The sequence below is a fragment of the Aphelocoma coerulescens genome, chromosome 3 (assembly GCF_041296385.1).
Source record: "Aphelocoma coerulescens isolate FSJ_1873_10779 chromosome 3, UR_Acoe_1.0, whole genome shotgun sequence".
Lineage (NCBI taxonomy): Eukaryota > Metazoa > Chordata > Aves > Passeriformes > Corvidae > Aphelocoma > Aphelocoma coerulescens.
The window spans coordinates 96,238,046-96,265,737 of NC_091016.1; the positions used below are offsets into that span (position 1 = coordinate 96,238,046).

At 35.7% G+C, this 27,692-nt stretch overlaps 1 protein-coding gene across 6 annotated transcripts in view; it reads right to left on the reverse strand.

Moving 5' to 3' along the window:
- Positions 1-27,692, reverse strand: part of ADGRB3 (adhesion G protein-coupled receptor B3) — a 450,213-nt gene that overhangs the window by 167,734 nt on the left and 254,787 nt on the right. For all 6 annotated transcript variants that reach the window (XM_069011355.1, XM_069011354.1, XM_069011351.1 and 3 more), the window contains 4 exons: positions 24,001-24,147; positions 23,191-23,266; positions 13,709-13,811; positions 7,738-7,781 (listed from right to left, as the gene is read on the reverse strand). In XM_069011355.1, coding sequence (XP_068867456.1) covers positions 7,738-7,781; positions 13,709-13,811; positions 23,191-23,266; positions 24,001-24,147 — 370 coding nt within the window. The remainder of the gene's footprint in view (positions 1-7,737; positions 7,782-13,708; positions 13,812-23,190; positions 23,267-24,000; positions 24,148-27,692) is intronic.

The window sequence follows — 27,692 nt, forward strand, 5'->3', positions numbered from 1 at the left end:
ATTATTTACTTACAAGCAATTTTATGCACATGACCTGTACACCTATTTTCAAAGGAACAGGTGCACAGCTCTTCTTACATGGACAAGCAAATATTCCCCAGCCTATTCAACTTCTTTGGTGACACAAGCAGATTTTTATTTAAGGATGGTATAATACAAGGACCTTTAGTGCTTCCAACTTCTGTTGGACAAGAAGAGCTAAATTCTCCAAAACAGACAACAGTCATGAGATCATCAGAATGAATGAGTTAAAAAAAAGAGAAATACCATTATAAAACTATTTAAACTTCAGAGATCTGATTCATGGCAGGAGAATGATATTGGCTTTGAGAACAACTAGAGAACATTGTCATTTAGGAGTCAGGAATTTTGAACTCTAACTCTACCAGGGTTTAATCAGTGACCTTGGATGAACAGTTTTGCTTTCATTATGCTCTAGTTTCCCCTAGCTGAAAACCAGGGAGGATGGTATGAACCTCTGTGTTAAATTGCTTTTTAATTTACAGGTGTAAAAACCTTTAAGAGGTACATGATATAAATGAGAAAGGTTGCTAAACTTTTGTAGTTGCAACTGTACTATTTTGTACTTTTGGAAGCTGTATTCTATTTGTTAAACATTGTTTTCTCCTGTAAGTCAGCCCAAGGTCAACACCCTGCTGGATTTCCAGATCTTATCTGTTGCATTTCTTGGTCAAGTTTTATTAGAGAAAACAACAATTGAATTTTATTTGACTTAGTAAGATCCATGAATTTTTCTGGAAACATAGATACAAAACCAAATTATGACTGATTTTTTCTGTAGTGAAGTTTATTCAAACTGCTCAATTATCTTTTGTCTTCATTATATGCTAAAAATCTGTCAAAAGTCCAATTATAATCTTTAAATTCGATTATGAAGATACAATCACTGGTTCTTTTTAGTTACATTTCAGAATTTTAATTGCCTGATATTACAAGAAACCACTATTTTTAGTTTGTGAAAATCTACATTTACATAACAGCAATAAATAGCAGTTGAGTTCTCAACAAATGGAGTTGATTAATCACCCAGTAAAAATTAAAAAGAAAGTGAACTTATTAGCAGGAATTAATTTGATTTCCTTTTCTTGTTATAAATCTCAGCAGGCCATGTAAGCTCTGTTCATGGCTGTGTAGGTGTTAGTGAAGAGCAGTGTAATAAAAAAAGTACTAAATTATAAATTCCTCCCATATATACTGATTCATTTTGTGTATGACTTAAGCAAAGAAAATTGTGGCCTGATTCTTTTTCACCATAAAGAAACTCCATTTATATTCTACAATATTTCAGAATTAATTTTCTGCATTACAGTATAATCTTAGCAGTTTGTGAATTTAAAAATTTTTAAATTTAGGTCTTGCATGGCTTGCATTGTTTACCACTTGATCTGATCTGATTCAAATCAGTCAAAGTCTTTTGGTTGTCTGCAAGGGAGTTTGGATCATGTTTTTCATTCCATACTGCTTTAATGAAAAAGAACATAATTCTGTAAAGTCTTTCAAGTCTTTATGCAGGACTATCAGGAAAAAAGAATGTGTAGTGTGCTATTACACAGGTCCCACTATGGAAAGTTCTTCATTAAAACAGGCATTCCAGGAGGCATTTATCTTTTGAGTAAGTTCATTAATGAACATAAGCATAGAAACTAACATGGAAAGAGAATTTTCTGCCTTGAAAAAGGTGCCAGGAGTAAAGTCTGACTGTAAAGCTGGACCAACAAGACTGACTGCAGTCAATGGAAGAAGCAAAGCTTTAGCTGGCATGTACTTACTGTCATTCAATTTCCTCAATATCTTTCTGGGGACAAAAATAATATGACTGTAAAGTGATATAAAGTAAGGAGAAGCTACTATTCATATTTCCAGAAGAAAATTCTGACTTAGGATATTCTAATGATTTGATGATCAGCTTGACACATTTTGACAAAAGTTATAAAGACTCTTCTTGAACATATTTTCAAAGGTTTGCAAGGCTAGAACAAAAAAAAAACCCCAAAATTTAGTGGTCCATTGTGCTAGTTTTAAAAATCAAAGTCAAGAGGAGAGAGACATAGCAGATCTGCGTTCTCTATCAATTTTACCACCAGGAAACAAAATGCAGAAGTTGGCATGCATGTAAGTTTATATTGTAAAGCTGAGTTGCAGAAAATCACAATTAGCTGGTACAATCTTCTTTATTTGTATTGAAGAATTCCTTTTTGGACTATTTCTCCAGACTTGTATCCAGGGACAATGGGAGAAAAATAATTAAAAGCTGTAGGGGATAATTAAAAAAAAAAAAAAGTAATTGTAAACTTTTTTTAACTCTCTTTAATGGAGGATGCTACAATATGTCTAGAGTATAATTGTGAAGTTATATAAATGTATGCATTTTGTCATTTTGCATGTATGGGTATTCATACTTTCATATACCTTAAGGGTAGAAAAGCTAAACCACTGCCAACATAAACTTGCATAGCAATAGGGAAAAAAAATAGAGCAGATTTACCACTTTTCCTAATCTAAAACTGAACCAGGTCAAAATTCTTGCAACATTAAAAATTTCAGCTAATTGCATTGTACCTCTTCCAACTGTATAGTCAGCAGGCACAAACTATTATGAGCACACATATGGTCAAATAAAATGCTGTCATACTGTTATAACATCCTTCTGCAGCAACTGGCAGAGAAGAGCCTCAGAATACTAAAACCCTTTCCTTACCCAGTGCTGTGAGATGTCACATTGCACTGCATACAGATGTGGAGCACACCAGCAACAACTGACTCTGTCCTGTGGAGAACACATGTGCCCACATTATGTCCAACACATTTCTAAATGAACAAACACCAGCTGCATTGTTTTGCTAATCAGTTGCTGACTCTGGAAACTCCCATGTGAGAAATCACTTCCTCCCAGTGGCCCACCACATCTACCCCACCTTCCATGCCCTCGTTGCAGTACTGCTAGCTGAGGGTTGCCTGTGAGGGTGGTACTTCCCAATGTTCAGTACTGTGGCACCTATCTTTCCAGCCTCTTACTGTTTTGAATTCTTCGTCCCAGTTCAAGATTCCGGGGGCTGGGTCCTTGAAGACAAATAACTGATTTTGTCAGGCCAAACTTTCATAGAGGCTGGAGACCCATTGTGCTCCTTTTGACCAGGATAGAATTAATTGTCTTCACAGTGGCTACTATGGGGTTATGTTTTGTGCTGAATACAGGGTTGATAATACAGAAATGTTTTTTTATTGCTGAGCAAGTCTTACACAGAGCCAAGGCCTTTTCTGTTTTTCATGCTGCCATGCTGGTGAGGAGGCTGAGAGGCTGAGAGGAGACACAGCCAGGACAGGTGACCCAAACCGACCAAAGGGATATTCCATACTATATGACATCACACTCAGTATATAAAGTGGGAGGAAGGAGGAAGGCTGAGGACATTTGGAGTGATGCCATTTGTCTTCCCAAGTACCTGTAGGAGGGCCCTGCTCTCCTGGAGATGGCTGAACACCTGCTTCCCATGGGAAGCTCTGAATTAATTCCCTCTTTTGCTTTGCTTGTGTGCATTGCTTCTGCTTTCTCTGTTAAAGTCTTTATCTCAACCCATGAGCTTTTACCCTTTTGATTTTCTTCCTGATCCTAATGGTGAGGAAGTGAGCAAGCGACTGCGTGGAGCTTGGCTGCTGGCTGGAGTTAAACCACAACATCCATACAGACTGCCAGTTATGGCACCTATCACATATGAAAGCATCAGAGATAGCAACAAAGTTCAAGAGAACTGTTCAGACTGCCACAGTAAATGACATTTTTGAAATGAAAATGTATGTATGCATATAATGATTCTTTGATCCCTGGGATTACAGAGCCTTACCCATATCTACATAAAACAAAACAATACTAGGAAAAAAACACTGATAGGGATATGGCAAGATTTAGGTTTGGCATGGTGACAAACACATAAACAGCGGTAAAATCAAATACAGAGGTGTTGGGAATCAGCTCCCCAGCCTATGAATATTTTCCAAAATAATATGTTGGACTTTCAGCAGAACTCCTTGTGAGTAACACACTCCAGAGGATCTGACAGCTCACTGGGCATGGACTGTTCCCATAAGGCTGAAAAGTGCATTTCAAACTCCTTAAGTAATTTATATAAAGAAAAAGTTGAAGGGCCAGTTCCTGAGGTCCCCAAGTAAATGCACCTGACCATTGGATCACTTTCTGGTTGAGACTGTTTTTGCTGTCTCCCTATTCTTTCTTGATTTCCTTTCCAGAAAGGTAGGAGGGACAAAAGAAAAGCTTTCAAGTTTTGTTTCATCTTAAAATCTTTAAAATCACTTCTGTGGGTAGGAAAGTCAGCCCTTGTACCCGACCAAGTGCTTTTCTTTCTCTTTGTGGACTGAGACACTTGAACTAATGTATCACAAACCGTTCCTGACAGCAAGGATTGTTTGCTCATGCCAGATAATGCAAAGCAGAAAAGACACAACTCTTTCTGAATTTTTTGGTTGGTTGGTTTAAAGAACTGAATTGTTTCTCCTTAGAATGTTAAGTACAAATATTCCAAGCATTTTCCTATGAACTAGAGGGAGAAGCATTCAGTATCCTAAGGCTTTACTGAAGGCAACATTTAGAATACATCTTCTGAAACAAGTAGATGAAGTTATCACTCATTTCTGAGGGGAAAAAATCACCACTTACATACAACTGATGCTACCAGCTTTGTGTAGGGAAGATGGAAGTATCAAAGCAAGCACCAGAAATCATAAACAAGCCTGGTTTCAACCACCACAGACAGATGTGCTCTATATTTTGTGATAATCAACTGAAATAAAATGTTGAATTATTGGATTGAGTTTAATACATGACATACTATTTTGTTCTTTAGTTCCACTGTCTCAATATTGTACACACACTTGACTAGATGTCTCCAGAAAGGGCACAAGGCTGCCAGCTTGATAAATGGGAAACCTTGTAAAACATAATCAGAGGGCAGAATCACCAAATTTCTCATAGAAAGAATGGATTAAAACTGGTTTTACCAAAGTTAGGATGACCAAATTGTCACTGATACCAATGGCAGTAGAATAAGTTTGATGATCTGGTGTGATTAAACACCTCACAGATCCAGAACTTTCTTCAAGGCTGGATGTCAGGGAACTGTAACCATCAATCAATCTCCTGAAAAGCATGTCCAAAATCCAGGTAGACAAAGCTTTCCTTGCTGCTGGAGAAGTATTAAACTGACAAGATCAGTGGAAGGAGTATAATTTACCAAATGTGAATTTCCAGTGCAGATAAAGGTGTGGGAGAAGTGTCTAAAAAGGTGGAAAAACCCATTAGAGGTTGCTGCTGGCTGGATACCAATGATAAAAGCAAACACAGTTTTAATCTAAAACCCACTTAATTTAAAACACCTGACTCCTGACAGACTATTGATTAGTTAAGCACCCCCTAAAGCAGGCTACTTTTATTTGGGTTTATTCCAAAACGCCTGGCAAGTCCTGGTTATGCAAAAATTATCCAGTTTGGAAGGACATGAGTACATCACAGCTCTGTAGGATTTCCAATATGAATTAGGCTATTGATCCATCAAATCCAATTGCCTGCTGGTGAGGATAACTAATTCCTGAGACTTAGAAAAAGTAGAAGAAATAAAAGAAAACCAAGCCACCAAGAACCCAACATAATCATGAGCACCTAATCAATTGTATAGTCCTCTACATATTTATTTGTTTAGATTTAGAAATGATAGAAACTTTATAAACACTATAGAGCTTTCATAATTTAAAACTCACAATGTCAGAATACAAATTCTGAAATATTCCTGACTAAATACAAACAGAAATAAAATGGTCCAAACAAAAAAGAAACAAAATAATAAAAAATACAAAAATAAATTTTGAATAAGCTAAGAGTAGAGATATTGTCCAAAGGGATGGAGAAAAAAGGAGTTTGCTCTTGCTATTGCACACTGTGATAAGAGATGTCACATTCTCATAAACTATCACACATACATGTGCAAAACAAGTGACAGTGGTGTCCATGCAGACCTTACTGCTGCATCACATCTTATTGGGAATATTTCAGGGCTCATATCACTTTTAAAAATGGACACATCTCCAAGAACACCCCCAGTCTTCACAATTTCTAACATATTCAATAGCAACTACTAAATAATATGCCTAGTAAAGATATCCTTCAGAACACAAAAATGTATTTCTCTCTCAAAAACCTCAGACTATTTTATGTAAGCTTTATGTAAATTTTAGATGTTTCACAAGTTTACTCTTCAGTCCAGATTCTGAAGCATATTGAAAACAGTACTTATATGTAGCACTGAACTTCTCCATAAAAAAAATACTAAGAGAAATGCAAAACAAGTGGCAAGCACAAAATGCATTTGTTTGCAACTACTTCACACATTCATTCCAAATACCTGAATAAAATCTTTTAATCCCATTGTAACATACACAGCATGGTGTTGGGATTTTTTTTAGTAGTCTAATTCCAATTAAATATGACTTTGATATGCTGGACTGGAACAGGGAAATCAGAGCATGTGCTCTAAATACACAGTACTTAAAGTAACCCATATAAAAAATTATAAACAAAGAAATGTACCACTCCTGTATAAGCAAAACATTGTGAAGAGAAAACAAAGAATATATTCCAAATCTTTTGAATCCATGTGCTCCTAATAATGTATAAGATCAAGTCTTTCATGTATTTCATTCCACAGATTTCACGGAAATGGAATACTATGATGTTACTGGCAAATAATGGTACTATGATTCTTTTGCAGAGGCATAAACCAAGGCATTACTTGTATTTGGAAAGATTTCTAGTATCATGTCCAAAGTTTCTCATTTCTGTACTATAAGGTTGTTTCTCAGCCATCAGTGTGCTGATGTAAATCCAAGCTCAAGGAATAAAACCACAAAATCACAGGCATGCAATTTCTAACACTGTAGATGAGTCTGTATTATAAGATATATATAATATACCTGGATAAGAAGTACAACATCATCTTTAAAAAAAAGTGACATGGAAACCATATAGAGATCCTTCTTGAAACACTTAATCTGCATCAATGTAAAGTTCACCTTGATGTTAATGGGAGATTTACTGTGAAAGATTAATGCAGCAAATTACAACTGCACAAACTTAGGATTCATTTTAAACCACAACTGATTTTACTGATTTGCTTTCTTACAGCAACACTTTCTTTTTTTCATTACAGAAGGGAAACACTGAAAAATGTACAAGAAGACTAATAGTAAGATTTCACTGCTTAGAATACAGCTATTATTTTAATAAACTTAAATGAAAATTTGAACCAACTAAAATGAAGATTGCTGTGGGGATCACACTCAAAAATTGTATTTCTCCCTGCAGTAACAGAAATGGGAGTCTTCCTTAGTCATTTGTCTCATTGCTTACCCACTTGCCTGTTGCCCAGCAACTACCATGAAGGAACTACAGTTTTTCTCCATTCCCATTTTAATCTTGAAAAAACAGATTAAAATTACTACGTAAGCAATCTCTTTCTGGTGAGATTTTGTAATATTTCAGTTTATGTATCTGCAAAAAGGAAGCAAAGTGACTGGAGAATCCAGTACTTCCACTCTGTCAAAGGTTAACTCTCTCTCATATCAACCTGTTTACTGACCAACTACATAAAAATCACTAGGTACTTTGTAATATTTGAGCTATAGCAATAGAAGCAAACATCTGTCACTTACATTCTTGAATCATCCCACAGCACGCAGTAGGGATTCAGTGTGCCCTAAGAAGAAAACAAACAGACCTATTAGTTACCTGTATGCAAAAATATTTGTCATGCTTGACCTAAAAATTTATTTGGGTCTCCTCCTACAAGATCATCCTTATACTCTGATGAATTGATGCCACTGAAATGGCAAAAGCTTAAGGTTAATTCATATAGGATATTTTGAAGGCACTTGAACCTCAGAGCAGAGTATTTGTGCATTCTCTGCTTAGATAAGGAAAGCATAAAGTTGTCTTTTTGGTATATCCTAGTGGAAGTAAAATATGAGATAATAGTTCATCTGTTTAGAGACTTGACTGAACATTTCTGGTGTGTTTAGAAGAAGAACTTTAGACCCCTTAGGAATCTGGATGTCAAAACCAGTAATGCCTTTAAGCATATGTTGGGTAAAATGCCTAGAGGTTGGGATTTCAGGTTCACAGACCCCACATGCAATGTCCAAAGGTTTTGTAAATTAGGTCCTAAACTAGCAGAGTGTTTTGCTCAAAATATATATTTTTTTGTTTGTGGTTGAGCTTTACAATACCGGCTCCTCTGTCTTCAAAGTCAGTGGAAGATTTCCGATTTGATTTAGAACAGAATAGGAATCTATGTTTTTTATTACAAATCAATGAACTATTGAGAACTTTTTTGGAAATTGAAAAATCTATATAATTACTCATGTTTATTTTGCTGCTGACGAAGTGTTGAGACAAAATTAAAATTCACTCAGATTGACTTAGAAGTACTTAAAACTGCTAAACTACATTCCTGTTCATCATAAGCATTAGATATTCCCAGGAGTCAAAACTACACAAAAAATTATATAAAATATAGAATAAAAATATATTTTTAAAAAATCACAAGTGATTTGAAGAAACCGGAGGAATACACTATTTTTGGATCTTAATGCTAGTGAACAGTGTAGATGCACTAGATATAGAGGTACTTTCATATAAAAAAACACACCTTAATATTTTATTCTCAAAAGTGATTTATTTATAGAAAAAAACATGGCAACCTGTAAAGTAAAATCTATTAAATATTTAAATGAATCCACCTACCTCTTTGTCAAAGATAAAAAAGGTCCTTCTGGAGATGCTTGAGAGAGAGGCATTTACAGAAATTTTGAACCTCTACTTTAGTATTTTGCTGACTGCATTGAATTTTATGAGTAGAGTATAAATATTTAAAACCAACATATACTTATGGAACTTTATATTTACATAGCACTGTACAAACATAAATAAAGGATGCTTCATCCCCTGAAGTATTTATAAGATAAAGAAGAGGAAGGGGAAGAGGGCACAGGACAAAGCAGTGGATAACAGGCCAGTTGAGATTCAGAGACCAGGTCCTGCATCACGAGCCAGGAGCTTTCAGATACATTGATGGACGAAGAGGTAGAAGGATAAAAATTAAGAACAAAAGAATGTCAGTGCAGAATTAAATTTTCTTTAAAATGTAATTTTATAAGAGTATTAATTTTTATCGTTAGTCTGGGTGAAGTTCTACTTGAAATCTGATAAAGCTACATGCACATTAAAAAAGTACTCCTATAGCTGCATAATAATAAGGCTTTGCATCTCTCAGATCTAAGACTTGTCTTTCCTAGCAGTGGACATCATACAGTTTCTGCTTGCTATTCCCAGAGTGCAAATAGAATGAATAATAAAACACTTTCAGAAAAAATGTCCATTATAGAGAAATCTACAAAATAGAAGGAAATAAAAGCCTTTGCAGAAAACTGAAGCCTGATAAAATTGCTCTCAGATCACAGATTTTGCTCTCTTTGAAATGTATTTAAATGAAAAGAAAGTGTATGTTTGGCCATTGCAGTCACCAATGAGAGATTAAGCAGAAACATAGGAAGCAGGATAAATATTACTCCTGTTCCTAAAGAAACTCTTGTGTGAGAGTTTGCTCCACCCGAACTGGCAGATTGCAAGGGCACAGTGCCCTTTCAGAACTTCTTCCTCTTTTGATACCTGATAAAATATCCTTCAAGCACTGCAAGGACCATAAAGAGCTTGTTTCTGTATTTGCTTCTTTGTCTTCAATCTGTTAACCTTTTTCACAGCCTCTCTGGGGTACCTCTTGGCAACGTTGCAGTGCTGTTGTAGAGCTGCCTCCAATAGCCATGGCTCTCTGTGAGGGCAGTGCTCTTACCAGCTAATTACTCAGCTGCAGCTAAGGAAGCAGCTACTGTGTTCATTAGTGTTTACAACTGCTATGGCACTGATTTATACACTACAGCACATTTCTTGGATATCTCAAAAATGGGCATATGTGTCTGAGTGTGTATGTGTATGTATCTCTGGCATATAAAACTGAACTTTCAAGATGTGATTGGCAACTTTGACAGCTATCCAGCACAGTGCCAGCTGTTTTGTCGCCCGGGTTTTCAGTCTCACTGAACATTTCATGTCCTGTGCTACTGCTGGCTCCTTATTCTAGTGGCCCTGGAGTAAACTTCCGTGCTGTCAGAAGGTGAGAGTTCATATTCTCTCTAGAGCAAATAGGATTCTGTTTGAGTTGTGCATTTTTTTTTAAAGATTGCTTTGGTGTCTCTTTAATCAAACTACTGGAAAAACATGGCCATATTCATCTACATGTTCACACTTTATAAGACCAAATATCATATTCTCTAAATCATAGATCACAGAATATTCTGAACTGAAAGGGATCCACAAGGATCATCAAGCCCAACTCTTCAGTGAATGGCCATACGGGGGTTCAACTCACAACCTTGGTGCTATTTGTTATCAGCACAATGCTCTAACCAACTGAGCAGCGATGCATTGCAACTCACATTCCACTCTGGTCAGCTCTCTGTTATACTTGTAATTATCTACAAATCCAAATACCACGCAATAGATTTCAAACAGCACATGTAATCGTGGTTTGCACTTCCTCCAAAAGATAATCCTCCAGTTTTATTAATAAACTGGATAGTTTTGATATAAAATGAAGAAATTATTACAAATTTTGAATAAATTGGTATTTTAAGCCTGATTTTAATTAGCCATATTAACTCTTTTTAAACTATCCATTTGCCCATCTTTTTTTCATAATCTCTTATCTACTTAATTTAGTCAGTAGATAAGGCAGTAAAAGAACAAATGTGTGGATATACTCCTATATACTAGTAGGCTAAATGCTATACACTACAAAATGCTTAAAATATCATCATTAAATCAATTTGCAAACAAACTGTTCTAAATAAATGAACAGCATTTTCAAGAACAAAGGTTTGAAAAGAACAAATATAACACAGAGACATTAAAAAAAATCAGATGAAAGAGAATATGTTTTATTTTCTGTTTAATAATTAATCTATTTAGCTGACATAATGTTTAATCAATGAGCCATTATCAAATATTAAAGATATATTAGCAATGGTTTTATCTTGTTGTATGTACATAAAGCCTGTCCTATGGTAATATATTATAATAGAATAAATCCTTATTTTCAGCTGATAAAATTATAGCAAAGAAGATTAGAATTAGATTAAGTTCAAATGAATGCTCAAACTTACAAAATATTATTTCTGTGCATCTACAGCCTTATTTCTTTAAGCCAAAGTTCCATGATGAAGGCTATGTCTTGAACACAAATGACCAAACGTTTAAAGTTATTAAAATTATATAACTGATTTGTATTAATGGATTTTCTGGAGCAAGATATTGTCATTGTATCTGCCAATCCAACTTGTATACTCAGGTGGATTGAGATCCTACATAAATGGAGAATGTATGTAAGTTTAAGGGATGAAAATTTGATCCAAGCACTTGATGCTTCTCTGGATTATATTATAGGACAAAAACTGAACCAAAAAAAAAAAAAAAAAAGAAATGCTCTGATATGTATTGGCAAGGTTATTACCTTTCTGCTTTGTCAAGATATGAGCTTATACGATATTAATTAATATTCTGTTACTGAAAGGTTGTCAAAGCAAGGTGACAATCAGTTTCTCAAATCTGATCTTTTGTAACAAAGAAGTTTAACTTTCAAGATTTTCAAACTTGGCAAAAACTTGCTCTGGAAATTAATCAAAAGGACGGATTAAAAAAGGATGAAAAAAAATTCCCTCTCTAAGAACTTTGTAGAATTTCAGCTTCTGGGTTTAGCAGTTCAACCTTTTATTAGTCTAGTCTTGCCTGTGTTGTGCTTGTTTTATTAGCTTGTGTTTGGTCTAGAAATATTTTCAATGCTAATACATTGCTTACCAGTATTATTTTCTTATATAATTTTTATATTTCTTTTCTTGCATGTGACCAAATTAATGAGAATCATTTTCTTACCTGCTACCCCATGTGCCCTCTTACCTGCTACTTTTTCAAGTAGTGATTTCAATTTCAAAATATAAATGTTATCTTCTGCTATTTGTGTAAGTAACCCCCAATCATTGTTAAAATAATAGATTATAAAATATAGCATTGAAAATTACCATAAATTCTTCCTAATAATGATCTTAGTGAGACCAAAACAAGTACTCTATTTCAAAGCTGATTGGTTCTTCCCCTGATATATAGGATTAATTTGTGTTTACTTCAGCAAATATATCATAATATTTTAAGTGAAATATCTGACAGAAACAAAAGTTATGTTGAAAACTGATATTTTCTCCTAATATATACAATGTAATTTAGGTTTGAAAGAAAATAAAACAAAACAGAAAATGAAATCTACATGTCATAAACCATCTTAAAAATAAACAGAAACAGAGAACAATAAAACCCCAAATCGACACAATTCTTCATCAATACACTTTCAATGTTATTGAAAAGTAAGGAGTCAGCTCAGTTTATGTTCCTCTGTTCCTTTTTTTCTGCCAAACTTTCACTGAGATGTTCTTTGCATTGGCATTTTTCGGGGAACTGAATGGCTGATCATAATGCCCATTAATGGCAAAACCGTTTCTTCTACCCTTGAGTAAAACATAATTTAAAGATCCAGAGTTCAAAAAGTTTTCTTCATACTTTTGCCCAGAGTCACTAATTCAATTTTGCTACTGACTGAAATATTTGGAACTTCTCTAGCTGAATTGTATCTGTATGACCACTTGAGTAACTGTTTATAACTTAAAAATTACAGCTTTAAAGATTTTTGTATAACAATACCATTTTCAAAAGCTCCAGTAACTGTCTCTTCTGACTCTTTATGACTTTATTCAAAGCAAACTCTAGCTCTCAATAACATAAACAGAGAGAGTTTATATGTTGTGCCTTCACATAAATTACCCCCATGCTTGTTATTTAATGTTATTTTCCCAATATTATGTATGATGGAAATTTTCCACAAAAGATAGATTTTATTCTCCTTGTGAGTGCTGGGAGACTGCTGAAAACAAAGAAAAAGTCTTAATATTTTTCATATATTTGGAAATAAAATCCTTTTTTTTCCCACATTTAAAACATTTTTAATGTGAGATTAAAGCCTGAGAAATATAGAATTTAAATGACTGGACAAAAAATCTCAAACATTTATAAGGACTGGAAGCTAAATTGGAACCAGAGCATTTTTGGAGTCTGCTACATTGGTTTAAGTAAAAACTGGCTTCTGTAAAATAATCAAAGAAAAGAAAGGGTCTGAAGAACTATTGTAGCTCTATGAAATATGCAGGGAGCAAAAAGTTAAGCAGTCAGTACAATGATACATTTTCAATTGTAACCATGAAAGCATTTAATGGAAACTCTTCAACGGAAATTTCTGTTTAACAAAAAAACTCAACATTCACAAAACAACAATTAATTTTGTTCTGTTTATACACATGCATGATCAAGTGCACATTCCTTTCAAAGATTATTACACTGTTCCTGGGATTAAATTTTAGAAGTTAAACTGCATTTTATTACCTGATATTTAAAACAACACCACTTCTTTTCTCTCATATGATCTGGCAAATATTCTTGTAAAAGCATATCAACTACCCTTGTACTTACATTAGACAGATGGGCCAGTTCTATCTCCAGGAAAGAATCTGTAGTTTTAGGCTCAGGTCGTATAGTGACAACAATGATTTTTGAGTTAACAACTGTAAAATTCCTGTAAAAGATGTAAAAATAGAAAATTTAAGTTTTTATTAGGTTAAATGAGACTTTTAATATTACATTTAAAGATGTAATGGAGTATTTTCTGTGACTTAGTTGACAAATATTAAGGGAGAAAATAATTTGTTTGAAAGTGGTGAAAACACTTATTTCAACTGTATTCAACGCATTGAAGACTGAAAAGCACCAATGGCAGAGAAGTAATTCCTTAAAGTACAATTTATTAATTAAAAGAATGTATTGATGACATAAACATTCTGTGCATGTTTGAGTGTATCTCATCTACTTCTTTCAATATAGACCCACTAGGTATGTTTTATAAAATACAGTAATTTTTCTTCCACAGTGCTGTGCTGGGGTTCTTTCTGACTGTTAACTGTAAGATTGGGTGGGTGAGTACAATGGGAGACTGTACAGTTCTGTTGATTCTGTGCTCATGAAAAAAGCATACCTATTTCCAATTCTAAAAAAATTGTATTTGGTATATGAGTGGGCAACTTCATCAGCTAAATACTTTTTAGAATTTAAACCACAATTGTGACCTGACTGAAATCCTGCCAAGCCAATGAATTTTTTCTCATATGGAAGATTAGATTTGGTCTTACATTATTATACTGGGTTATGCAAAATAATAACTTTCTGTTAATTTTTCTAATTCATCATCAATTTCTCTTTTCATGTAAAATGTGGATCACTATGTATCATAGCAACCTTTCTAGGACAGAGCTAGTAATGCCAAGATTATGCTACTACAGGCATAAAGACATGTTGACATGATGTTCATGCATGAGATCCTTTGCTTCTTAGGACCCTGTCAGGTTTAGAATGACCACCAGTTATCAGCCTGACTGCTTCCGGTGATCATTATGGTTTTACTTTGTATGTAATGCTGCTTTCCACACCTCACAGAAAGGCATATTCACAGGTGGATGTTACCAAAGACAAAACTAGGCAGTTTGGATGTAATTATAATAGACATTATAAATATTCTTTTGCTGCTGTTGTTGTTTAATTGCTTATTTTCTCTAGGGAGTTTGTATTTAGGAGAGAATTCCATTTTGCTGGATCATTGAAACAGGAATTGCCATGGCTACAGTAATAGAAACTTAGCTCAGCAGGCATTTCATTCAGCACAAGGAATGAAATTGTTCTTCTGGGGCAAGGCATGAGTTCTAGTCCAATTTTGCTCAGCCAAATCATATAATGAAAATATAACGGAACTGACTTTCTGTTTTACTTAATTCCTATTTCTTCCCTTTGGTTACACTTTGAAGTCTCACATATCATTGACAAAAATGTATCTGTCAGGCTAACATTTAATGTTTAGCAAATTTTCAGTGCATTCTGTAGAATTACAGTAGCTGAATATCTATAATTATAAAAAAAAAACCAAAACCCAAACCCCCCAAACCAAATAAAACTCCAAATAAATAAAAACCTGATTTCTCTAACATATAATGACAAGTGAAAATGGTGCTTATTACCTACTAAGAGATTATTTCAATTTTGGAAATTCATGCAAACTATTGTAAATACTGCTACTTCAGTACTCTTCTAAAGTCAGTCTTCACGATCAAGAAAGTTTTCCTTGGTGTATCTCATTTTGGTGCAGTTCTGACAGTTCTAGGGTGAGATCTGAAAGAACATCTAAGTGTCTAGTTTGTAACTTCAGCACATCCATTTAACCTCAGTCTCATTAAAACTCTATCAATCTACTTATATTTTCAAGAACCCCTAGCAGACTGCTTCACAAGAAAATAAATAAAACTGCCTATATCACTGTCAAATGAAAACTGTATCCCTCATCACTGTCCTGTCTGGGCTCAATGCCTATGTGCATATTTCATATTTAACTGCTTGGACAGTCCCTAGAAGAATACAATCTGGTAAGTATATTCTAAAGCATATTCTAAACTCACATAGCATATTAAGATGTCACTAAATTAAAGCTCAAAGATTGGCAGTCAAAAAATTTTCAAAAACTTGAAAAAATCTCAAAAACCACTACTATCTCTGTTGAAGATATTTTTTTAAAACAGCAGCCTAGTTCTGAGAACACTTATCCAGGAATTTAAGTAATCAGCTTTTACAAAATGTCCTCAGACAGTTTCAGTCCCTCTCATGTTGCGAATGGCATAGAATTGGAATGATCTATCTCACACTTCCTGGGCAAATGCATTACCTTACAGCTTTTTTATGGTGGAGAGTGACTTCACCATTAGCTCCTTCTCCTTCATCAAAAATAATTGAAAATTCAACTGTAATGAGAAATGAAGTTGTAGAGGATGGTGCTCTGCTGACTGTCCAGAAAGATGCTCATCAGGGTTAAGTTTTGAAACAAATTATTCAAAAACAATCTATTCAATTTCTTGGAAACTATGGATGAGTAGGTCCTTGAAGATTCAAGATCGCAATGTTTGATGGAGTTAAAGCTCAAGAAATGCTTTCAGAGCTGCTGCCCTAGAGCTTTTTTCTGATCTGAGTTAATAATGATATTAATAAAATAGAGCTATTTTATTAAGCTTTTTTCCTACCAGGGTATAAATTTTGAGGGTATTCTTTGACATGAGGGAAATCATATTGATCCTATGTAGTATGAAATTCATGTTTTCTTTTCTTTTTAGAATGAATCCATGTCACTCAAGAAAAATGAACTTATTAATTAGGCATGTTGCTATTGCAAGACAGCAAGATCGAAGTTATAAATGTGTAAAAGTTGTATACATTACAGAAAAATTACAAAAGCTAAAGCTGTAATGTGATGCAATAAAAGCCTGTCTGAGGTACATCCTTGGTCTAACAAAGCTGACCTGAGGAAATTCAAGGGCCTTTTTGGTTGTAGAGCACCTGAAGGTCAGGGTTAGGAATGATGTTTCAAATGGGGAAAGAGAACATTTCAGTGAAGAAAATTTTAGCAGGAAATTTATGGTGGCTGTTTAAGTGATGGGAAAAAAAGCTTGATATAGCAAAATCATTTATTCTTTATTTGTTCTTATTTCTTAAAGTAAAAAACTGTCTTACATTATGGCAATATGCAATGTATTCCTTCAAAGTGCTCAAGAGAGAAATTATATATAATATCTTTTAGAGGAGTATTGTACTGAGAATCAATTTTCTGTGAACTTAACAATAACATAAGTGTGCTCAGGGGTGCAAGAACTTTGGAAATAATACTCAGTCTAGAGTTCTGAAAATATTCAATATTTCAGTGTCTGCAATTAACAAATCCATAAGACATTACAAGAACAGTGCAATTCAGCAAAGTATATTAGGGATCAGATGAAGTTTATTTACTTGTGCATGGAAAAAAAATTCTTCTAGTTTTATGAGGAAGTTTTTGTTTCCCTAAACTTTCATTTAAACACACATTGCAAAATTCTCTGAATGTACATGTACCAGTAGGATTAAACACAAGTCCAGAAACTTCTATATTAATGCAGTTGCAAGTTCCCATCTCACACTGTGTTTACTTTTAATAGATACTATGCTAGTAAAACCAAGAAAAATTAAAACAAGTACGGTAAAATGCAGCTAATTTTGGCTGTCCTAGATAACGAAATCCTCATTTTACTCACAGAACACCTGTGATGTACCAGATGGGGATTCTGTGGTTAGGTATTTTGGAAGACTTTCCCTAAAGATATATGAGATGAGATTTAAATTTTTTTTTTTGTTTATTTATTTTTTTTTAAAGCAGTTCCTTGTGATGATGCAGAAGTTTGCATACCTTCTAGTGATAAAAATAAGGAATGTATTGGAGTGCGTGTCACCTTTATTCTTCTGGAAACTACAACCAAATATTTTCTTTATTCACACCCTAACTCCTGTAAAGCCAGGAACTGCAACCACATGGGAACTGGTAAACCTTTCTAGATATCTAAATGCAGCTGGTAGAAATCACCTATATTATCGGGTTTTTAAGATGTAAATGATGTGGCCCTCAAACTCAAACATGTTTTACTTATTTTACCTTGGTTTAATTTTTGTTCTTCATTCCCACCCTTGATATATATTTAACTGTCATTATACTTAGAAAAAGCATCACATAAAATACTTATCCAGAATGTTTTTTTAATTCCTGTGTTGTGCACTTCTAGGCAACATATAAAAAATAGATGATGTTACATTCCTTCTCATCCTACAGTGTTTGCTCCATAGACAACAGTAATGCAGTGACACATTTCATTATTTTCAGCACTAATGTGGTTATTATGATAATATTTATTACAGTTAAGCAATATTAGTACAATGAGTAATTAATATTAGCACATGTAAGATGATATTTTTTTCATTGCAAAATGCAAGCAAACAAGAATAAACCTTTTCCAAATGCAGTGAGATGTATAGAAACCTTCATTCATGGACCCGAACAAGTGCAAAACAATAAAACAGACCATAATAAAGATCACTTTAAAACCTGCATGTCAGTTCTAATTTCCACAGAGTGTAATAACAAATTCAGCACTAACCACAGTTGCAGCTTTTTTTCCAAACTCAAATTACAGAATTACAGAACCACCTAGGTTGGAAAAGACATCTAAGATCATCAAATTCAACTTTTGATTGGTCACCACCTTGTCAACTAGACCATAGCACTAAGTGCCATGTCCAGTCATTTCTTGAACACCTCCAGGGATAGGGACTCCAAAACCTCCTTGGGAAGCCCATTCCAGGGCTTAACCACCCTTTCAGTGAAGAAATTCTTCCTGATATCCAACCTGAACCTCCCATGGCAGAGCTTGAGGCCTTTTCCTCTTGTCCTGTTGTTTGTTGTCTAGGAGAAGAGCCCAACCACCACCTGGCTACAAACTCCTTTCAGGGAGTTGTAGAGAGTGAAAAGGTCCCCCCTGAGCCTCCTTTTCTCCAGGCTAAATAACCCCAGCTCCCTCAGCCTCTCTTTACGGGACTTGTGCTTCAGACCCTTCACCAGCTCCATTGCCCTTCTCTGGACATTCTCCAGCACCTGAATGTCCTTTTCACAGTGAGGGGCCAAGAACTGAACACAGGATTTGAGATGTGGCCTCATCAGGGAGCGAGTCAGAGTACAAGCAGACAATCACTGCCCTGGTCCTGCTGGCCACACTATTGCTGATACAGGTCAGGATGCCATTGGCCTTCTTGGCCACCTGGGCACACTGATGGCTCATGCTCAGCTGCTGTCAACCAACACTTCCAGGTCCCTTTCTACCAGGCAGGTTTCCAGCCACTCTTCTCCCAGACTGTAATGCTGCATGGGGTTGTTGTGACCCAAGTGCAGAACCCAGCACTTTATCTTGTTGAACCTCTCACCATTGGCCTCTGCCCACTGAACCAGCCTTTCCAGATCCCTCTGCCGAGCCTTCCTGGCCTCCGCAGATCAACACTCCCATTCAGCTTAGTATCATCTGCGAACTTACTGAGGGTTCACTTGATCCCCTCATGCAGATCATAAATGACGACATTAAACAGGGCTGGCCCCAATACTGAGCCTTGGGCAACCCCACTAGAGACTGTTTGTCAACCTGATGTAGTACCATTCACGGCCAGTCTGGGCCTGCTCATCCAAGCTAGTTTATTACCTAGTGAAAAGAGTATCTGTCCAAGCTGCCAGTTTCTCCAGGAGAATGCCATGGGAGACAGTATCAAAGGTTGTGCTGATACTCTATCTGAATGAACATTAAAATATCTGAAGGTGTCAAAATGCATTCAATAGTATTGAGTATCTTCATCAATGACACGAACAAAAGGATTGAGGGCACCTTCAGCAGGTTTTCAGATGACACCACAGTGTGGGTGACATGCTGGAGGGAAGTGATGCCATCAGAGGGACCTTCACAGGCTTGAGAGCCAGGTCCTTGCAAAACTCAGGAAGTTCAACAAAGCTGATTGAAAGGTCCTGCATCTGGGTTGAAGCAATCCCTGGAATCAATACAGTCTAGAGGATAGAAGGATTGAGAGCAGCCTGTCAAGAAATATTGGAGGACACTGGTAGATGAAATATTGAACATGAGCTGGCAATGCAGGCTTGCAACCCAGAAAGGATACAATTATCCTAATGCTGGGCTGCATCAAAAGATGCATAGCCAGCAGGGAGAAGGAGGTGATTCTGCCCCTCTGCTCTGCTCTGCTCTGCTCTTGTGAAACACCACTTAGAGTGCTATGTCCATCTGTGGAATTCCCAGCACAAGAAAGGCATGAAAGAGGTCCAGGGTAGGGCCATTAAAATGATCAGAGGGCTGGAATATCTCTCCTATGAAGAAAGGTTCAGAGGGTTGGGGTTGTCCATCCTGGAGAACAGAAAGCTCCATGAAGACCTTACTGCAGGCTTTCGATTCTTAAAGGGACACTAAGATAAAGACTGAGACTCTTTACCAATATCTGTAGTGACAGGGCAAGGCACAAAGGTTTTAAATTGAAACATGATAAATTTAGATTAGACATAAGGAAGAAAAAAATTTTAATGAAGGTGTTGAGACACTGGAACAGGTTGCTCAGAGAAGCTGTGGATGTCCTGTCATTACAAGTGTTCAGGGTCAGGCTGGATGGAGCTGTGAGCAGCCTGGTCTAGTGGAAAGTGTCCCTGGCCCATGGAGAGAAGTTAGAATTAGAAGATATTTGGAGGAAAACCTTTCAATGACAGTATAATTCTATGAAAGCAGTTTGAAATTGTGACTTTTCTGAGGTACTATTTTAAGCCCATGAGATCATATTTTGAATATGATTGCCATGGGCAAAGAAATCCTGCATGATACACTTCCTGGTGAGGTAAGAGATGTAAGCTTAAAAGTTTCAGTATAGCTTCATAATAAGAAAAGTATTTCATTAAGGAAATGCAAAGTGCTATATTCCAGACAAAGAAGACACTAGAGGAATATGTGTTATATTTTTATATCACAGATTAATAATTACTTTTATTCCTCATTCACATACATAAGAGAGTAATAGTGCTAGGTTCCTTTTCACAGGCACCTGAGAATTAGATTCAAAGAATATTGAACAAATTCAGAGGCAAAGTAGGATACCTTTGTATTTGAATTTCTAAAGACTTCATTTATGAATAGATATACATAGATTATTAGACCATTTTGGTAAAGTAAGTCACAAAACCTATCTATGAACTGAACTGTACAGAGAAGTGGTTAAATTAGCAGTGCAAATCAGTAACCAGCTGAAAGCAGAACAGACAAAAGCAAAGTATTTGGGAACCAAAAAGCACTCATAATCCATAGCGTTTACACTGCTATACATTTATGTCCCTGTTCTGTCCTTATTCCCGCTACTTGGGAATAATTTTAAAAACAATAGTATTGTTTCTAGGGTGTCCTGGGTTGCAGTGTATTCTATTACCATCCTCATGAGCTGTTGAAATCAGGTGGGGCAGCGTTTCCTTGCCTCCTCCCCCAAGACTATCTTGCTGTTAATGGCCCATCATTGTCCTGCCGCATGACTACAGCGATAACTCCCTCTGGACTATCTTCTGTTAATGAGCCTAATCAACACTTGGCCTCATGACTCATTACCCCATTGTGAGATGGGGTACCTCCCAGAGGGAGGAACCAAGCATCCCATCCTGGATATAATCTGAGACTGAGCACCAGAGACAACACTTCTCCACTGGATCTCCAGAGGACAGGAGCTACAGAGCCACCACTGGACCTTCTGAGGAAGAGCAGACCTTTTTATTCTACAGGATCACTGCTTCAGAGGACTGCAACCACCACCCTGCCTAACCAGAACTCAGGTTGTATCTTGACTCTGTCAGTTTGAACCAGTGTTTTCTTTTAGTCTTTCTTTTTTCCCTTTTCTTTGATTTTCCCCATTAAATTGTTATTCTGACTTGGTGCCTCCCACTGGTTTGTTTTCAAACTAGTACATAGGGAAAATCTAGTAAGGCATATAAACCTCACTTTTCTAATGTATGAAATAAGGGCTCTGAAAGACTTTTCATATAAGCAAATATACAGAATTTAACATTTACACCTTTTTTTCTGTAAATTAAAACTGCTGACCTGTGAAAGCTGAAAAGGCGTGACCATAGGACTGTAGTTTACAATATAAAGGTCTGAAAAGTACATAGCCACATTGATGCTTTCCTAGGACTGTCAGATTTTTATCTAAGGTCTACCAAAAAGAAGAACTAACTCCAATAAGCCAGTTGTCACTGGTTCTTTGAGTATGGGGTAAAAAAAAAACCCCTCTTTTACAAACATCTCTTCCTTCCTGGCTAATTTCAGAAACTGGTACAACAAATGGGAAGTTCTTAGCAACACTTTCAGAAGTGGATGAGCTGTCACTTATTTCATGCCTTAAGCACAGATGGCCCTTGCCAGCACTTTCAGGCTTCCAGGTGTCCTGTCAGGACATCACTGTTCAAGTTGTGCTCTACCTCAGAGAGATTTCTGTCCCTAACTTGCAGCTACTCCTTCCAGAGCACGTTGAAACTTTGCTAGGAAGTAGATTTTTTGTTTTCTTAGGAATTAGTGTTTTTTTTGTTTTCAGATAGATTTTGGTAAAAACCTCTTGTTTTTCCATTCTTTGTTTCAAATCCTGATGTTTTGGCTAAATAGAGTAGGGAAAGGTGATCTGGTGGCTTCCTTATTACCATCTTTTCTAACTATTGTGAATTCAGTCGGACCTATTGTGACACCATCTGCATGTGTTTCTTTTACTGTAAAAGGGCATTAGCAGACCAATGGTGCACAGGATCATATAAAATAAGATAGTATTAATGGACCACGAAATTATCATAACTGGTAATTACAAAAGAGGAGGTGAAATATTTATTTCCAAATTGTCTTTTGGCAAGTACAAAAAGGAAAAAGTGAAACAAGAGGCCTTCCTGTATCTTTTTGCATGTGTATAGCCCTCAAAGCTTATATAATCCAGCTATTCAGCACATGCATGTCTTGTTTCTAAAGTGGATCCTCTCTATAGCTATGCTGTCCCTTCTGAATACAATTTGCACTGAAAAAATGTTTGGAAAACTACTGCTAGAGACTTCTGTAGAAGTTGAGCAGACAACTTTAACATGTCAAATTATGATGTCATTACAAGACCATTTGTACTATCTGGACAAACATTAGATTGAAGCACAAGTGGTCTGAGCATTAATGTACATCACTGCATATACTTCTGATCAAAAATTTCTGTAATTAAGTTTAATATAGATTACATAAAATATAAATTAAGGCAATTTGATGCAAAGGCTATTTCTATCATGCAAGTAACTAAGTATGATGGAGAGATTAATATATGCATATACATTATAAATATAATGAAAAAAAAAAATCCAGCAGTACTAATATGCAAATAGTTTTGACTGGCTGCTTTTATCCTGACGTATAGTTATGATCCTGAAATACGTCAATTCATATTGTATTTATGAAATTTCTTACCTCAAAGTGGGCAAAATGAGTTCTAAATTTTTGTATAGCACTGCTCCAAGTACAAATACAGTTGATTCATCTAGTTCTGAAAAGAATAAGGAAAAAAAAATTTAAAACTCTCTTTCCCGTGAGTTCATCAGCATAAAAAACTCTGAATATCATCTATCTTTGTAATATAACTTTTATTTTAAATAAACCATCATAATTTTGAATTATATCCTGGAAGTCTGTCATAAAAATGTAGCACTGTCAGGAGCATATCGAAAGACTTAAACCACTGAAAATCACATTTTCAAGACATCCATCGTTGTATACTGACATCCATGCTAGTTCACTTACATCTATAATTAAGCATTCTCAAAGAATGTCTGTAGAGTTTAAGGCTTAGTGAGTAAATTCTCTACTGTCAGAGATCTGCACTGCAATGATATTTGTAAATTGTACCTGAAGTTAGGCTAATTTGCCTGCTGAGCTTCCTTGGGTAAGAGTTATGTTGCAATGACTCTGTCTGCTGGAGTACAGCAGCTTCAGGGGGTTCAGCAGAGCTGCACTTCAGCTCACCTCAAATCACACAGATTAAATCCTGTGCACAGTAACTAAGTAAAGCATTGTCTCTTTGGTGTAGAAAATAATGTCTACGATTTGTGCAGCACTTTTTATCAAGGTGCTGAAATTAAGCCCATTCATTTTTCTCTAGGATCAACTATGGGTAGAGGAATAAAAGAACAAATCCTATATTATACAGTGATCCCATGAGACACATGTAGAGTTTCCTTGCTAAAGCTAATAGAAAATTAACATGCTGATAGGCTTTTTTACCTGTTGACATAGGAGTGAAGATATTTTTTGGAATGACAACCCTGTCCTCTGAGTTTCGTGCCCAATCAACCATTCCTTTTCTTCCTTTCATGGGGAAATTGATGTCAGTTAAAACAGATGCAGCAGGAAGCTTCTGAATGCTAGCCACTAGTAAGAGAAATCATAAAATCAAATAAAATTGTGTTTCATATGTTAAAGCATCATAGAGTGACAACAGTACAGCAATAACAAAACTTTTAATGACACATTTCAAGTAAAGCAGGAATTCATAGGACATTAACTGGCTCAGAAAGCATAATCTTCTGTTTATTATGCAGTCTACTACGGATTAATTGTGTCATATTGATCGTAACATTTGTCAGCCAGATTCTGATTAAATTTCTTAACAGGGATTATTGAATGTACCATCTTATACCCTGAAATTCACACATAAGGACATTGTTGTGTCTTCAGAGCAAATTCTAAAATAATCAAATGCGACAATAAAAGGAAAAGGATGCTGAAAATTGCTTTGGGAAACCTAACTTCTTGATACAGGCAAATGAAGCAATATCAGAGCTTTTATTCTCTATACAGGCACAATCTCAAGATAGATCCATTAAGGAGATTCACATATTAAAAGACCTCATTGTCACACAAAGTAAAGTAATGCAGTATAGCATCTTATTGCTTTTCCTTGAAAGAATAATCTCAATTCTGAATTCTTAATTATATTTTTTCCATCTAAAAAAACTCAACACCCAAACAACATAGGTGTTATATCTGTAATAGATATAGCAAGACAGAAGAAATAGGTATCAAATCTAAAGATAGTTAGGAATTTTGTTTACTCATTCTGGTTTTCTCCCCATTTTCTAACTCAACTCTCATCTGGAAATCAGTTTCAGCTTTGCTGTGAAATCCAAGTACAACTCCATGGCAACACTGTCAGAGTCTAGTAAGACTCAAACTACTTTAAAGGAATTGACAAGGCTGCAAGCATGTACACACACTCAGAGAGATGACAAAAAACACATCTGGAGCACTAGCTCCATTCTTAATGTAAGCCATGTTGATAGCCATTTCCTGTGCAATGTCTTTCCTAATCAATTTATGAAGAGGCTAATGTAGTTGGAAGAGTTTGGATATCAGGACTATACTTTGATCTGCATAATGATTTCACTGCAAGGACTCTGCAAGGGGGTTAAACATAAATACAATGGGGAACAGCTGTAAAAACAAGCAGAACAGAAAAGTTAAAGTAGAAAACTATTAGGTGTCTCATCAGAAGATTTTATTTGAAAGAAAACTAATTCAAATACAAGAGAAGAGCAAAATTAAGAAGTTAACAATATTAACTCCACAAATGTATTCCTTAATAACTGATTCTTATTTTCAAATTAGACTGGTTATGTATTACAGAATCACATTAATGAGGTGGTACTTGAGGTTGTTTCAGACTTTCCATTATAAAACTATCATCAGGGCTTTATAATGCTAGTTACAATCCCCTCCAGGCTGCAATGGCAAATCCATTCCCAGCACTAAGGGGATGCTTAGTCTTGTGAATTTTCAGGTGGTATGTGGAGGGAATAGAGTTCAGATATTTCAGAACTACTGGGGCATAAAATGGATTGTGTGCTTTCACATGCAATCAATGGTTATACAGAATATATTAACATTGTAAAAATGGATTTTTTCCAGTAGTTCTTAAAATAATTTTATTTTCCACATAAATAAAATTAAACTAACAGTTATTTAGTTTTCAAAATTAATTACAGCCTGTATAAGAGAATACTGGGCTTTTTTTTTTTATTTGCACAGTATTTATCTGTGCATCTATCTATCTATCTATCTATCTATCTAATTAGATAGTAGAGCCTTAATATTTCATCCACCTTTTGGCCGACAGTTCCCTTTATTGAAATAGGAAATCAATGTTATTCAATGGAATTCACTCTGCAAAACAGAAAACCACTTTAGGACTGGATAAATGGTGAGGGTCTAGGATAGTACTTTCTGTACTCTGTCTCCCTCTGTATTTTAAATAGGGCCATTTATCATAGTACCTAAACAATACCCAGAACCAAAAACTCCAAAATACTTGTTATTATTTAGGTAATGAATAACAAAACCAAAGCATAAAACCTAAACATCTGACTTATGTCTTATATTGAATAAATATAAATATATGTATTTATTGGGCAGTGTTTGGTTTACAGTTAGACTCAATGATCTTGAAGCTCTTTTCCAACCTAAATGACTCTATGATCTTATATATTTCATTCGTAGTTCAGATAAGGGTTTTTTTAACTTACAATCCAACAAAAGTCTTGCTTTATCGAGCCTGATTCCCTTTTATGACAAGGTAACCCACCTAGCTGATCAAGGGAAGCCAGTAGATGCGATCTCTTTGGATTTCAGTCAAGCTTTTGATACCGTCTTTTACAGAATCCTTCTGGACAGAATGTCCAGCATTCAGCTGGATAAACACATTGTGTGATGGGTGAGCAACTGGCTCACAGGTCAGGCACAAAGGGTTATAGTGAATGGGGTAACATCAGACTGGTGACCTGTCACTAGAGGGTTCCACAGGGCTCCATCCTCAGCCCTGTTCTCGTCAACAACTTCATAAATGACCTGGCAGGCTGGAAGGGATACTAAGCAAGTTCACAGATGGTATGAGACTGGGAGGAGCTGTTGACTCCCTCAAAGGCAGGGAGGCCCTGCAGAGAGACCCTAGTAAATTAGAGGGCTGAGCAATCACCAACCATCTGAAATTCAACACAGGAAAGTACCAGATTCTGTGCGTGGGATGGAGCAGCCCAGGATTTAGACAGAGACTGGCAAATGAGATGCTGGAAAGCAGTGCCATGGAAAGATACTTAGGCATCCTGGGTGGCAGAAAGTTGAATATGAGTCAGTAGGGCATATTCCATGTCCTTCAAAGTCTGTTTCTTATAGATCCACAGAGATAATAAGGTCCTTGTTTAGACACATTGCCAAATGATTCCATGAGGATGTGCCTAACGGGGCCCTGATGCTCCAAGGTATAAGACAATTTAATGGAATTTGACTGGAGGAGACAAGTTCAGGTCTATCAAGGTGGATACATGAAATAGTTCCCACCTTTTCAGTACCACTGTAAACTATTTTATATTTTAGGAGAGCTAATATTCTTATTAAGTATTAGTCTATGATTCATTTCAATGAAACTTTGGCTCATGATCAGCTGTCTTTCCATTGTGAAGTAAGGCTCTCAAGCTCACTTTTAATCTGCAGCACAAAATAATTACTTATTGTGAAATGAAATCAACAAGCCTTTTAGAGGGGAATGTATATAATTCATGTGCTGGGTCATTCGTATGTCAGAAACTCAAATGCGAGTTTCTTATACACAGATAATAAGACGTCATTCACTTTGTACTTTATGGTACTCTTTTTATGTTAGGTTTGTATTAGAAAACAATGCTTAAAATTCTGGAACCCAAATGATTCAGTTCTGCAATTGCCACACAAGGATTATGTCTTCTCATTTGAAAAAAAACCAAAGGTTTCTCACAGGGGTTTTCCTTATTATTACTTTAAATTACCATATCATTACTTTAAATTACCATATCATCATGTCCTGAATTCGTGAGATGGAACACTTGGCAAACAAGGACACTTTTAGGCATTGTGGTCTGAGTATTTTTGCACAGTATTGACACACA